At 41.4% G+C, this 14915-nt stretch overlaps 1 protein-coding gene across 1 annotated transcript; it reads left to right on the top strand.

Moving 5' to 3' along the window:
• Window positions 1–3490: 3490 nt before the first annotated feature.
• Window positions 3491–14831, top strand: LOC121191116. Its single transcript, XM_041052200.1, has 5 exons — window positions 3491–3832; window positions 5362–7039; window positions 8141–8927; window positions 12058–12668; window positions 13425–14831. The coding sequence occupies exons 1-5, from the start codon at window positions 3795–3797 to the stop codon at window positions 13968–13970; spliced, it is 3660 nt and encodes a 1219-aa protein (XP_040908134.1). The 5' UTR covers window positions 3491–3794; the 3' UTR covers window positions 13971–14831.
• The last annotated feature ends 84 nt before the right edge of the window (window positions 14832–14915 follow it).

Here is a 14915-nt window from a genome sequence, read left to right as displayed (position 1 = left end):
GATACTTTCATATACTTCCACTTTGTTTTTGAGAATATATGTTATTTTCTCCAGGGCCATACATTGTGCCAAAGCGGAAAACCAAGCACCAATTTTAGGTGGGTCTACCTTTTTCCATCAAAGAGCTATCATCATCTGTAGTATAGCGAAATCTATAAATCTGCATTGTTGTAGTTTCAATTTAAAGTTCATTGGGCACAGGTGTAGTATAATTAACTTGGTGTCAACTGGGATGTTTAAGGATAATATAATCTTAGTGTTACTAATTACTTCTTCCCAAAATGCTTTAATTTTGCCGCATTCCCAGATGCAATGTATAAACGTCCCTTGGGCCTCTCTATATTTAAAACAAACGTCTGGTATATTTTCATTATATTTGTTTAATTTTACAGGAGTTATGTATGTCTGCATCATCCAATTGTACTGAAGTAGCTTTCAGCTAACATTTGCCGATTGCCTCTGGGAGTCAACACAGACTTGTTTCCATTCATCTTCAGATATATCCCTATTTAAATGTTTCTAGTTTGGGGATTGATGATTCAGTAGCCCCGGATGTAAGCCAATTATAGAATATTGATATTATTCCTTTATTATATACATTTTTTGTAATTTGTTCCTCTAGAGAAGAGATATCTGGCATATTCACTGACTGGTTTTGCATTGATGAAAGGAAGCTTCTTAATTGTAAATATTTAAGGAAATGCTTTTTTGGGATATCATACTTGGAAGAGATCTCTTCAAAGGACATCAAAGTTCCCTCCACATACAGGTTGCCTATTTTTTTTAGTCCTTGTTTTGCCCATAGCTGAAAATCTGCATCCAACCTACCTGGTTTGAATAGTGAGTTCCCCCAAATTGGACTAAACGGCGATATAGAGTCAGCAATTGTTACAGGTCTCAGGCTGCGAACCCATAAACAGATAAGGTTCCTGTAGAAAACAGGAGAAAAGGATGAGACAGGCGACACATACTTCTGTTCAATGCAGCTTCGCTCTGTCGAATTTACTTGCCAACATGCAAAATATACTTCTTGCTGTATTGTCTTTTTTTTCTTTATGATTTTATCCATACAAAAATTCACAATATCAAAAATAAACAAAATACTTAATCTGGTTACAGTCCTCTACTTTAAAGTAAATCATAGTCTTCCTTACAATAAAAAAAATAATGAAGTTCAACCAGTCTACTACTGTGTTAATGTGTCCTTATTCAGCATTTAAGCTGAGCTGTATTTACATTTAGTACACAATACTGCACGATTTAGTAGAAAATCTAAAAAAAAAACTATCAATCATGACAACTGCATGGCAACTTAGAAGAGATGCATGAGCCGAAGACTTGCAAAGTAACCTTCCAAGGTGCTAAACAAAACCAGGAATACATTAGAACCACAACACGGTAACCTAAATAAACACTTTTACCCAAAATGAAATGTGCTGGAGCCAAAATCAGGACCATATTTGCATATTATGTTAATTTCAATTAAACGTTTATGGACAGCGCCATCTTATCACACAAGAAAAACTAAAGGGAAACAATATCTGTATTACACTCACAAAATTGATTTCACGTTCATTTTAGGTGTTTAATAACACGTGTACTGTGTTGCAGAGAGGGCTTAAATAACTTTACGGCACACATTCAGCTGTTTTCCTCACAGAAATAATACACCCAAAGTAAAATCATGAATAAAAAAAGATTATTTTGTATACACTATTAAAAAAAATATAAACAAAATTACAGAAAATGTGACCATACATTTTGTGTGCGTCACACAATTCTCATATGCCCCTTAACAGTGTACCAGACATTGATCATATTATTTATGATAGGGTGGGTGGTGACTGTTTTTAATTGCTTGAACGTATCTGAATATAAATACAAATTAAGTGGTATTGCACCAGAACATGATTCCATATCCACCCAGGATGGATTGTTTCCCTGAATCTGATTTTTAGATCATTTGAACATTTATTGAAATGACGTGAGACGTTTCGAGGAAAAAAATCACTATTTGGTGGAGCTGTTCATAGACCTCACACTGCTTTTTGTAAGATGTCAAAGGCCAAATGGGTTAGAAACCACTTGTTTAATCTTTAGTAGTGTGTTGTATTTTAAAAGCTTGTCATGTCATATTTACATGTGTAAAATCTTCATGTGAAAAGTAACTTAAGCTTTCAAATAAATGGAGCAGAATATTAAATATTCAATATTTCCCTCTGAAATGTGGTGGAGTGGTTGAAGAAAGTAGCATTAAATGAAAATACTCATGTAAAGTGCAAGTACATCAAAAATTTTGTACTTATGTACACAGTACTTGAGTAACTTCAATAACTTTACACCACTGGTCTAGTTACAAACAAACTACCCTACCTGAGGAACAGATAGGGTAGTTAGTTACCCTATGATGTCAGGTTTTTATATTATTATGTATCAATACCTGTAAATATTTTATTTGCCTACTGCAATATATTATTAGTATTTCAAACACAACCCACAAATTGCGTTTACTGACAAGCAGGTAACTGCAACTTTAAAAAGTGAAGGAAATGCGGAAAAGCACCTGCATTCTTTCTGCCGACCAGCAGGGGGCGACGCCACTGGCTCCACAAAGTTCGATTGTATAGCAGTCTATGAGAAAATGATTCTACTTCTCAGTTGATTTATGGCGCCAGTAAACACTTTCCTAATGAGTTTATGATCTCAGTCGGTAGTTTCACGTCTTCTTCAATACAGCGTGATGGTCATTTTGTAACTTATGACCCCATTTAGACTAAATTAGGCAATAAGGCAGGGTGTACTTCGGGGGTGGATCCTTTATTTACATGTGGCTACCACGGCGATAACGTATGTTACGTAACGTTTCCATGGCGTAACCCCAGATTCACAGAGTATACTTTTCATTTCATAAAAGTTAAGCGTAACATCGCCTAAACATAATTCATCAGCGTTTGGCAGGACGAAGACAGCCTCCAAGGTCTCGGCTGTTCAGTTTTTCCTGGTAATATGAATATTTTTAGTTTTAATGGTTTTACGTCCGGTTTTCGCCAGTCAAAATTAGCATGAGCAGCTAGCGCTAGAAATAAAACTCCGCCCTCTTGTCCAAACGTCACTTCTGGCTGCCAGAATCGAGGCTTCATAATGGCAGTCAGGTCAATACATGGGTTTGAATTTCGTTCTGTGACATACAAAAAGTCTAACAGTCGTGCTCCGGGACACGAGTCAATGAATTAATGTTCATGAGAAGCGTGATGTGGTTGACCCACACGCGTTTTATATGGCGTCAATAAATGGATATAGAGAGTGGCATGAACATAAAACTATTTTTAGCCTGAATAAAGAGTATATGGTTGAAAAGCACTGCCTGGATGATTTAACATCAAAAGAAAATTGTAAATGTTTTGCTACATTGAATACACCCCATGTAACAGACCGGAAGTTGCATGTCAGGAATGCGATACAGAAACGGAAGCCGAGAGGCGAAGTGGCCGAAGCAAACTGTAGCCTGAAACATTGCCAGTGCGAAAAAAAAATCAAGTTTATGTAGTCGAAGAAATAAACATGGCGACATTACAGACAGCGTCGTCTTGTAAGTTGAAGACGGAAATAACGATGGAAATAACTAGCGTGCTTTGACGTTACCATGAGTTAACTCTTAATGTCCATGGCTGTTGTGTAAACACAGTGAACGTTAGCGCGTAGCAGCCTCCTGTTTCATTAAAGCTGCTGGTTTCGTTACGTCTAGCGGCCGCGTGGGAACATTACAAGCCAAGTTTCAGTTTTTTTCAGGAGTTATGTATCCCACAAGTAAAGAAATGGATGGACTGCACAGGTACGGTTCAGAGGAAGTGTTAAGCAGTAAATGCATGACTCTTTGTGGACATTTCGGTGCCCTATGCGAGATGTCCAGTGGCTCCGCTGAACCAAATATCTTTTCTTTATATCGCATTTTAATATTATAGCCTACCACGCACACCAGCCCTCATTAGCCTGGTTTTAATCATTTTCATATGATATAGAACACAATCTGTTTATTTACTCTGCTCACATGCTTCACTGCTGCTCGGTCTTTTATGATTAACTGAAACTGACCCGTTATCATATATTTTGGAGCTGAAACAGTTGCATGCAAAGTGTGTTCAGTATTTAAGTTTTGGGCCAATTACACATTTTGTTGATTTGTAGTGATGTGTGGGTGAAACCCTGTGAAGCTCTGGGGCTTTGTTTCTATTTGTGCTGCAGAGAAAAGGTTCAGAGCTTCAATCAGCTGAGTGATATATTTTATTACATGGTGGAAATGTTCTCATACTTATGATTATGTCATTTTAGTGAGCATCACCACCATCATCACCCAGTTATTGCCATATATTTACAATTTGTAATATGCAATAATTAAATGTAGCAAACAACAGAACCTGTGAAATCCCTTTATTGGTAGATCCCTTTATAAAGATCCCTTTATTTGTTTATTTATTTTGTAGTATTTGATTAAAAAAAAAAATTAACTCAACTTTAGCTTTAATTTAAGAATATGCAACAGAACATGTTAGAATTATTGTGGGAATTAGCATTTTAAGTTTTAAGTAAATTAAAATGAAAGACAGGGTCTCAAGACCAGGCAATGAAGCAGGTCCAGCTTTAAGGCTGTTAATCTGTCAGCTGATACTGTACCTTAGTGGTAAACATTCCCATATTTATAACTTGGATAGCACAACCAAACTGCTACACAGTGAAGCAGGGGCCATGGTGACGAGGTCTGCTTTGCCCAGCTGGTGATCTATCAACAGCACTGAGGATCATAATCAAAAACACTGCTAATATCATGGTTATGAGTGTAATACCAATAGTTACCATAAATTACAATACTAATGATTAGAATTGTGAAGCTTAAAGGGTCTTGGGAAATGTGCTTATTTTAGTGAGACACAAGAGTAGATTGTTAAACTAGTTTAACTGTTTCCCCCTGCTCCCAGTGTTTATGCAAAGCTGCTCTAACCACATCCTGATTCCAGCTCTGTACCTCAGTACACCCAGACATGAGTCAGACCTTTCTCTCAGCAGAAATTATGACTTGTTACAGTAGGAAACGTGGCCCAGTAAGCCATGGCCAGCATGAACAACACCAGGACTCTGAACCTGAAGCAATGGAATTCAAGTCCAGATGTCTTCTGCCTGTTGACATTAACTTTCATGCTTCGTACTTTATAGTGTTGAACTATTCCTTTAATGCTACAGCAGCATTGTAAAGATGTTTCATTGCTTTAGACAAAAAAAAGAAATTTTAATACGCGTGTATATTCTTATCTTTACGGCTCCTGACTGACATTTGTGTGTGTGTGCTCTTGTTTTTTTTTCTCTCAGTGGGACTGGTGTCTTCTACCAGGCAATGCCTGCTGTTGGAGCCGATGGAAAGAACATCATGAAACTGATTCCTGTGCAAATGGTCAATGGACAATTCATCCAAAATCAAATAAGCAAACCAAGAAAGGATTATACTCCACAGAAAGCCGTACCCATAAATTTTTCCTCAGCTCCTGTTCCGGTGGTAAAAAAGGCAGCTTTGAATAATCCTTCTGTCACTCAGCAAGTAGTCAGGAAGCAGTTTTCCTTTGTGAATGCTTTTTCTAATCAGTTAGGACTGGATATAGAAAATTCACTAAACAAGCATCCACCACAGCAATACACTGAAAATGTAATGGCCAAAGTAGCACCCATTACAACACCTGCAACAAACAGTGGGAAGTCAGCAAGACTTCCATGTCAGCTTCCAGTGACAGTGAAGTCTCCAGCTCTGCCCAGAGGACAGTACCTCCAGATTCCCCCTGATGCACAAGTCCGAACAGTCCCAGCATCTGAACTCGCTCCGGGTATCAAGAAACAGATTTTTACTTCATCAGCCAACTCTTCTCCAGGTTCATGTTTACCCAATGTGGTCTACGTGTCTCCAGTCATGACCGTGGATCAAGGCGTTACTCCACCATGTGATCCTGCACTTCACTCGCTCAAGCAGCTTTCTAAGACATCGAGTAAGACTTCATGTGGACCCCCAGCAGAACGATCGAAACCACTTTTAAAATTAATTCCAAAGGTTTCACAAAGACCCAACAGCCCCATAAAGTGGGTGATCGAAGAGGAGGACAGCTCGGCAGCTCCAAATCTGAATCCTCCTGATTCCCCTGCTGTTACTTCAGAGATTCTTCGAGCCGTGGCAGATAGAGAAAATACGAGCAAGCACTGTGACGCCATTAAAACAAAACTTTCTCTGTCGAGTCAGAGCAAAAGTGGAGAAGCACAGGAAAACGCCTTGGTCATGTGCAACGGGAAGGTCTTTTTTGTGGCCAAAAAATGCAGCCTACCATTTAAAATGGGAAAAAGCGACTCGCCCACAGCAGCAACAAAAAGTTACATATTCAACAAAACCACCGGACCTTCAAGCCACCAACCTCTCAAGTCAGTCGCAGCTCAAACACAGGAGGACATCAGAATTATTATTCCCGATGAGTCAGATGAAGTGATTGATCTTTGTGACGATGATGCTCTGGATGACTCGTCCCAACCAGCAGCATCGGTTCATACATCAGCAGTCTCTCATCAGGATGACGACAATGTCATATTTGTGTCATATATTCCACCCAAGCCTGAGGCTGGGTCAACACACGATTTGAGACTACAAACACAAACTGAGCAGGAAACAGAGCAGACGGGCACAAGCAGCTCAAGCAGCATGACAGAGAAGGAGAGCCCGAATGGTAGAACTGGTGGAGGTGTGGATGAAGGCTCTGCTCTTGGAGGAACAAGACCTGTCCACAGCAGTTTAGACAGCACTGTCAAAAATGTTGCACATGTCTGTGGTTCAGCAGTGAGGAACACTCATCATGATAATGAGGGCTCAAACATGGAGAGTCAGCAGAGCGCCTCCACCCAACAGGCGGAGGGAATGGAAGCCGATGTAGAAACAGAAAGTCCGGCAGGTCCCAGCTCGTCTGAGAGGAGCAGGGGGACGTGCTCTCTGAGACAGAAGGACACCCACAACATGGAGGTGAAGGCACTTCTGTTGCTTCATGGCTTTGGAACATTGAGTTATTACTGTACCTTTATTGTAACTCACTTGCTTGATTTGTAAAACATCACAGAATAGCAAAAAAACTGTCCATTCCAGTTTCCCACATTTCAGGGTGACATCTTCAAAGAATAACAGCCAATCCTCACAACCAGAGAACGAATGTGTTTAACTGAAGAGTGGTTGTGGAGCAGCCACTTAGCCAGACGACATGTTTTGCAGATTTTTGAAGCAAAGAGAAGTAAATAAAACTTATACAGCAAACAGACAAAATAAGCATTTTTTCTTTTTTTCTTTTTTTTTTACTTTTTTTGTCACAAACTTAAAAATGAAAACTTAAAATGAAACAGTAATTGTGCTGTGAGCTCTTTACTCAGAGCTACTGTTTGTAAAACAGTGAGAACTTCATTAACACTTCAGGCTTTGTCTCCTTAGGACTGGTACAGCAGGTCAAGAGTTGTGATGAACCCTGACTCTTTAAACCTTGTGGTAATGCTCAACAGCCATACTCTCCTCTAAGCAGCTGATTGGGGATCTGAAAATGAAGCTAACTGATGCTACAGAAGTTAGCTCTCTGAAATGTCATTAAGAAACCTGTGTTTCTGTGTAGTGTTGATGCACGAACAGGGTCTGTATGAAGAATCATAAGTAGGAAACCTTTCCTGCCACTGCATCACAAAAGTCCTGCAGTCTGAGGTCTGCAAAGCAGCATGTGGGTAAGCTGCAGTGGTTTTGGAAACGGGTGCTGTGGTCAGATGAGGTTCAAACTGAACTCTTTGACCACATTAACCAAAGGTGTGCATTCGTGTAACACCTGCATACAACTGTACCATTGAGAACTAAATATAAATATAATATAAAGACATTTGAAGATGTCTCTGTGAAGTGATGATGTCCAGTTTCTGGTGTTTCATAGTTAAATTATACTCTGTATAGATTTTTTAAAATTCCCCACTGATTCATGGGGAGGTGAGTTAACCTGTTTAAACCAGCCATGAGCATGTCATGCTTATTCATCCTTGAAGATTCTGTGTGTTGATTTTTACATATATTCTTTGTTTTATGTTTTCGTGCTTGCAGAACATTCCAAATCCTGCAGCATGTTCGACATCTTCGCTGGCACCACAGCCGTGTCACGCGACCGACCACCTGCTGAGGCAGATATTTGGGATTACAGCTGATGTGAAAATTAGCCTGCAGAGGATCGATGAAGCCTCAGCTGAGTCTGTCCCTGCAGAGCCTCTGAAGAGTGAGTCCATACGCCCAGCGGAGGATCAACAGGAAGCAGCCAGTGGGTTGAAAGAGAAAGAACTGGTTTTACAGGACCCTCCCAGGTCCTGTGACAAACAAAAAACTGGTAGCATCAATGACAAAAGAGTGGAACTGCTAAATGAAAAGGAAACGTCAGCAGACCCTGCCACTCCAACTCCACACACACATATCACGCCTCTCAAATATGCTCTTTGCACACTGAAGACACGTCTCTCTGCTTTGCAGAACAGCTGTCGTTCAGGTCCAAGTTCAGTCGACGGCGCATCGTGTGACGATGAAAACGCACCAGTGACTGGCTACGTAGAACCAATAGATGAAGATTTCCCCTGCACAGATGCAAAAGATATCCCTGTGTCACTGGGAGCAGCTGCCCACCCACAGACTCAGACTTGCTTGGGTCTGAATGCAAATACAAGGAGAGTAGGACGGACGAGGAAACGCACCATGTGTCCCTGTTGCTCCCCCGGTACTCTGGAACCCGCAGTGAAGTCCAGCACAAGGTTAGAAGAGCTGGAGAAGTGGGCATGGATGACAGAGCAGATGAGTAAAAAAGGGGGGCGAACAAAGGCTCCTAGAAAAGATGGAAAAATCAGCTGACAGCCAAGAACAAGCAGAAATGCAAGATGTTTTGAGGTTCGGGCCAGTGACAGTTCATCCGCAACATCCAGAGGCTCTAATAAACTAAAAAGACTCAGACAGATCAGAAGACTCAAAGAGTGTCTGAAAGAGAAGGAGGCAGCCTTAGAACTGATGAGAAACAGCATGAGCTGAGACAAGAGATCCAGCGATTCACATTCTGATGTTCTAACTAACCAAAATACTAAGATATAAGTTTTGTTATACATTTAAAAATTGATGTTTTAATGTATTTCTTTTTGTTGGACTAACAAAGACTAACACAAGTGCCATAAGTCAGAATGGACTGTGCACACACACAAACACACACACTGATTCTTTTCCCCTGCAGCTGTGCCACAGGCCTGCAGATTGTGTGTTTCTCAGCTGTTTATTTACCACATTTTATTTTACTGTTTACACCGACACTAACAAGAACACTTTCACGTTTCACTGAGATCCATCAGCATCCAGATTTTTAACTAAAGTTTGTGTTGTTTATTATGCCATAATCTAGTCCGCATAAAACAACAGAAATGTCTCCTGCAATGTCTCCTTAAATGAAAGCACAATTTCTCTTAGTTTAATATGTTTACAGGGAATCAGAACATATATGATGACGAGGCCACTGTCTTATGCCTTACAGCTTACACTGACTGAAAATATTTAAGAAGTAATATGTTGAACGTGTGCAACAAAAGCATCCCTCCATCCAAACCACACCGACTCCTACCTCCATGTCAGGCTCTTGAGTTGCTGAAAGGACACCGGCAAACCCGACTGTCCTCCCCTGACTGACTTGTACCTCCAAAATAAGGGTTTAGTTGTATGACAAGATCATTTCAACTTAAGGGCCCCTTTCTAGCATTTTCAAAGACCATGCAATGTGATTAAAAGCTCTAAATAAACTAACCTAAGTGGATCTTTAGTTCAGATTCTCCTGTCACACATGCTGATCCTGTGGTCAGGAATAAATGGTCAAGAACGATGAATTTTCAGAATGCTACAAGAGAAGTATATGAGAAAATGTATGTATGTCTGTGGGTCTTGAACAAAGCACTTTCTATGTGTTGACAGATTCATATTTTCTTTTGAACATGAAAGTTTCATCACAATGACAACAAAAAGGGGATATTAAATGTAATGTCATGTTAAAACATTTCATGAAATACTAATGCAATATTTAGGGTTTTTTAGCTCATTTATGCAAATAAATTCTCTGGTTAAAATGAGTCTTTTGTGAGCTGTAGGCTGCAGAAATTATTGTACAGGTGTTCAGTTTTATTTATATAGCTCCTTCCACAATCAAAGTTGTCTCAAAGCGCTTTACAGAGACCCAGACCCTGACCCCAGAGCAAGCACTTAAGGCGACAGTGGCAAGGAAAAACTCCCTTTAAACAGGAAGAAACCTTGAGCAGAACCTGGCTCAGATGGGGGACCCTCCTGCTGAGGGCCAGGCTGGGTGAAAGGAGGAAGACAGGACAGCTGGGAATGGAGGAGAGGAGGAGAAGGACATGCAGCATATAAAACATGATGACAATGTTAGAGGGCCAGCATTCAGATTACAGAACAGTTAGTGGATACTGAGTCCTCAGCAGATTACAGTTATGATAGGAGACAGAGCACAGAGGCAAAAAGCTGTCATGATTGGTAATTATCTACAGTCTGCATAGAATATTAATCCAAAATGTATCTGAAGCAGAGTGGAACATTAAACAGAGTAATGTGTTAGAAATGGATCATTGTGGACAATAAACAGCAGCAGGTGGGTGGAGCCAGGACCACAGACAGAGAACATGCAGCTCCGGAGCCAGAGACACCTGCAGAAAGGTACAGAGAAAGAAAGACCAGAGAGAAACAAGGACAGGACTACAGGAGAGAAAGGACACAGAGTCAATTACGTGGAATAAAGGCAGGTAAATGTGAGAGTGGGTCTGAGAGGAGAGGTGTGCAGAGGATACTGGTTGTCTCCAGATTTTTACTTTCAAAATAAAAAGTTGACAGGTTGTTCTTTTCACATTCATTGTTGAGGGCTGTGGCCTGACGGGGCTTCACTGTGGACCACCACTGCAGGACAGACAGTTGCAGTGATGTGGTTTTCCTTTGGTTTTATCTCATCATCCTTTTGATACTATTCACCTCTATTTCTTCACGAGGGAGTTTTTCACAATAAAAGAGATATTCTCTTCAAAATGTGTTCTTTACTGTAGATACGTTTAGATTTGTTTGCTCAGATGCCGCTTTTATTCTGGAGAACTCGGCCCGGAAGTCCGGTTGTGTTACGACGAAATGAAACTGCAGCAAAACACAAGTCTGGGTCTTTAAAGCTGGGCACGGCAGTTTCATTCAGGTAAAAGCAACAACATATGCTGTGTTTTATTTTAGTGTAGCTGCTGTTATAAGGAACGTCTGTTTGACTTTAGTTCAATATTAACGATCCATGTTAGTATGGGAACAGAAACCTTTACTCTGTTGTCGTTGGTCATTTTCAGTTAATTTGAAGTCACGTCCAACGGAAGACTACGAACCCATAACGTGTTGACGAGACGGTTTGACTTAAACCCGAGAGACACGAGGAGCACGGAGACAGCGTGTCTTTTCATTTAAAACCCAGACATTTAAATTAGGCGAACTGTGGAGTCCTGGAGAGGACCGTCTCACTCAGGTAGGACAGGTACTCTTCCGCCACAGGAATTCACTCATGGCGTCTTTCATAATGTCGACCTTTCCCTGAGCTCCTGTTATGACCTGTCTGCTGAAGGATTGGCGAGTCACTGTCAGTCCACCCTGCTGTTCAACGACTTGTTTCAGATGTGACACCGAACTGTCATAATGTAGGATGTCTTCACTAGTATTGTTGGTAAAACTTGAGGTTTTATATTTGGTTGTAAATCTAACAAAAATGCTTATTTCATTAATCGAAATGTTAAAAAAAATGTTTTAAAATTATAACTTGTAAACGAACAACTGTTAGGTTTAGCCAGCTAATGGCTAACGGTTAAGTCCCATCCCCAAAGTTCATTTCAAAACATCAGTATTTAGCAGGGAGGAAAAAATGGGAAGTGGCGCTGTTATTAGCCTCTGTGCATTATAATCTACCTGTTGTCAAGTCTGCACCCAAACTGATCAACTCTTTATTTGTACACAAGGAAATACACGGAGCATGGATTCCACTGACAGACTGGAAATCTACATCCCAGTGGAGGCTGAGGTGAAAAACATCCCTCTGTGGAGTTTACCAGGCTCAGTGCTCAGAAGAATGGGCCTCCCTCTGTCTGACTCTGAAGGCTCCGGGAACCTCGCAGGCTCTCCAGAAGGCATATGGATTTGTCCAGTAGTCACACGGAGGAAAGGGCAGAAACAGGCCTCCCACACAGGAAACGGTGCGATAGAAAACATGTCCTCACTGCTGGGCAGGAAGTTTCAGGCTTCACCAGGTCCCCTCCGAATGTCTTTTGTCTCTTCCAACCATGCTGCTTACAAGGTGCTGAAGGATGTCGCTCCTGGGAAAACCGTCTCCACGCAAAGATCTCACACCTCCCTGTTGCCTCAGGGCTCGGCATCAAAAACCCACCAAGATGCTGTCGTTATCTACCGTGGATCTATTTACCTGTCCATCAGGAAGTCCAGTCGAAGACAGAGTCAGCAAGAGACACGTGACCCACAGCCGGCTGCCCGGTCTTCCATTTCTTCTGCATCGTCATCTAAAAGTCTGAAGAAGGTACTGTGTTGTTTCAGTTGGTGATCACACTCAAGTCACAGCAACAAACTTGCTAGAAAAAGTCCAGCTGGGGAAAACATGAATGTGTGTGACTGATTTCATGACAATACTCGAGACATTTCACTCAACACCAGAAATGTCAGCCACACACTGTGGAGCTAGATTAGGACTGATTTCACTGTCTGGGAATTATGAATCTTTGTACATCATATAGTGCCAGTCCATGCAGGAACTTCATCAGAGCATCACTGAAGTTAGTTGTATTCATCCTCTGGGGATCACACATGCCTGTACACAGTCCAGATATGGCAGTCTGGACTGAAGTAGTGGACCAGGTGACATTGCTATAACTATAACCACACAACAAGGATGAGTATTAGTCTGCCAACTCCTTGTAGTGCAAACTTGTCCTCATGGTCCTCAGAGGGTGAATCGTGATGTTTGTGGTGAATCCCTGACTTCTGATTTAGCAGTAATTGATCCCTCATAGGGCTGTAACTAGTAGTTTTCACTATCAACTAATCCTCCATTTATCTTCTTAATCATGAAATGTCAGAAGATAGTGAGAGGTGCCTGCTGTAATTTCCCACAGCCTAAGGTGATGTATTCAGATTGCCTGCTTTATTTAACAAACAGTATTTTTGCTTGAATAGTACTTAAAGCAATTAATTAATTGGCAAAATAGCTGCAGATCAATTTCCTGTTGATTGATTAATTGATTAATCGACTCATGAATGTCCTTTGTCTGTCCTTCAGGAGATGCAGAAGGATAACAGGCCCAAGAAGAAAGACACCACGTGTAATGTAACACACAGTGAAAACAAGAACGATGTTACACACAAGGTAAGGGATGTGTCCTCATCTGGGACTGCTCGTTCTGTCCCTCAGTCCACTGGTAGTGTGGACAAAGTGGACAGCCACTGTCCCAGGGATCCTAGAGGAGAGCAGGCCTCAGAGGACGCAGCAGCTCTGCAGCCAACTTGGTCTCAGCCTGAGGGGGAGCAGGAGGCGCTGACCAACAACAACCACAGCAGTGGTGGTGAAAGTGAGATGCAGGACCTGGACGGTGAAGACGCTGAGAGCTCCAGTCAAAACCATGACATGGACACTAATATGCAAATCGACGGTGGTGAAGTTAACCAGAGCTGCACCAGGGGAGAGGCTCTGGGTGCAGCTTATGGCTCCACGTCACTGGGGAACGAGTTTGACTTTAAGCAGCTGGAACAAGAGGAGAAGATCTCTCAAATGAAGGCCAGGCTCAGACGGAGTGAAGCTGCTGTCAGCGGCTTTCCCTCCTTATAATGAGCGCATTGTTCAGTGAATGAGTTCATCATGTGCATTTTTACCTCACTCATTTATGTAAGTTACGCATTAAAATCATAAAATATACTACCCCAATTTTTATAATGAGAGCACACCCCTTGAAGAGGGATCGATCACTATCTTTCAGTGCAGGTTGGACAGTACGTTGTATTTAAAGTCCCTGAGCCTGGAGCGAGCTGCAGAGGTCTGGTGAGCTCACTCCTTTCTAACTCCACACACACACATTTTTCACATTTCAAATTTGTAGTCTTCAGACTGATGCTGGCTCTAGTGTCCTCACTGAGGACATTCATCAGACCTCACACAGCTCCCTCTGGAGACACTGAAAGCCTTCATACTACACTCGTACTTCCCAACACCTGGAAACGGACTCTGATGTGTAAAATTGGTCGAGTTCTCCTTAGATCATGTATCGGTCTTTATTTTTATAAAGTGCAAAAAAAATGACTGCCTCCAGGGGTCGCTAGTGGGACTTTTGTCTCACAGTTGACAGTTTTCCAACCCATGAGACACTGTATGTAGCTGTGTGCTCACTGTCATGTTGTTTTAGGACACTTCTTCCTCTCAAGTCTATTTGTTCCCATTACTACTTCCTTAGGTTTTTATGTACATGACTTTTGTACCTTGTTGACTTTATATGAAAGAACCTGACTCTCATGTCTCATGTCTTCTGACACTGTGCAGGAAAATAAATCCTCAGCCTGACATAGCTGCTCCCATCACCCCGATTTATCCAACAGTGGCTTTGATCTGAGTTTTAGTTATACATGCCATCAAATGAGATCTCATACTGTTCCTGCTAATATCCATGTTTGCAATAAAGAAAGAGTAGGTACAGGACCATGACTGACTGTCCTTCAAAGGAGCATTCACCATGTTTGTGGGAGGGGCGTGGTTTTCATGTTTTTTCTCGTAGTCTCGATC

This window comes from Toxotes jaculatrix, chromosome 2 (genome assembly GCF_017976425.1).
Source record: "Toxotes jaculatrix isolate fToxJac2 chromosome 2, fToxJac2.pri, whole genome shotgun sequence".
In the NCBI taxonomy this organism is placed as follows: domain Eukaryota; kingdom Metazoa; phylum Chordata; class Actinopteri; family Toxotidae; genus Toxotes; species Toxotes jaculatrix.
The sequence above is the reverse complement of the archived record's forward strand: the minus strand, read 5'-3'. Positions and strand labels throughout refer to the sequence as shown.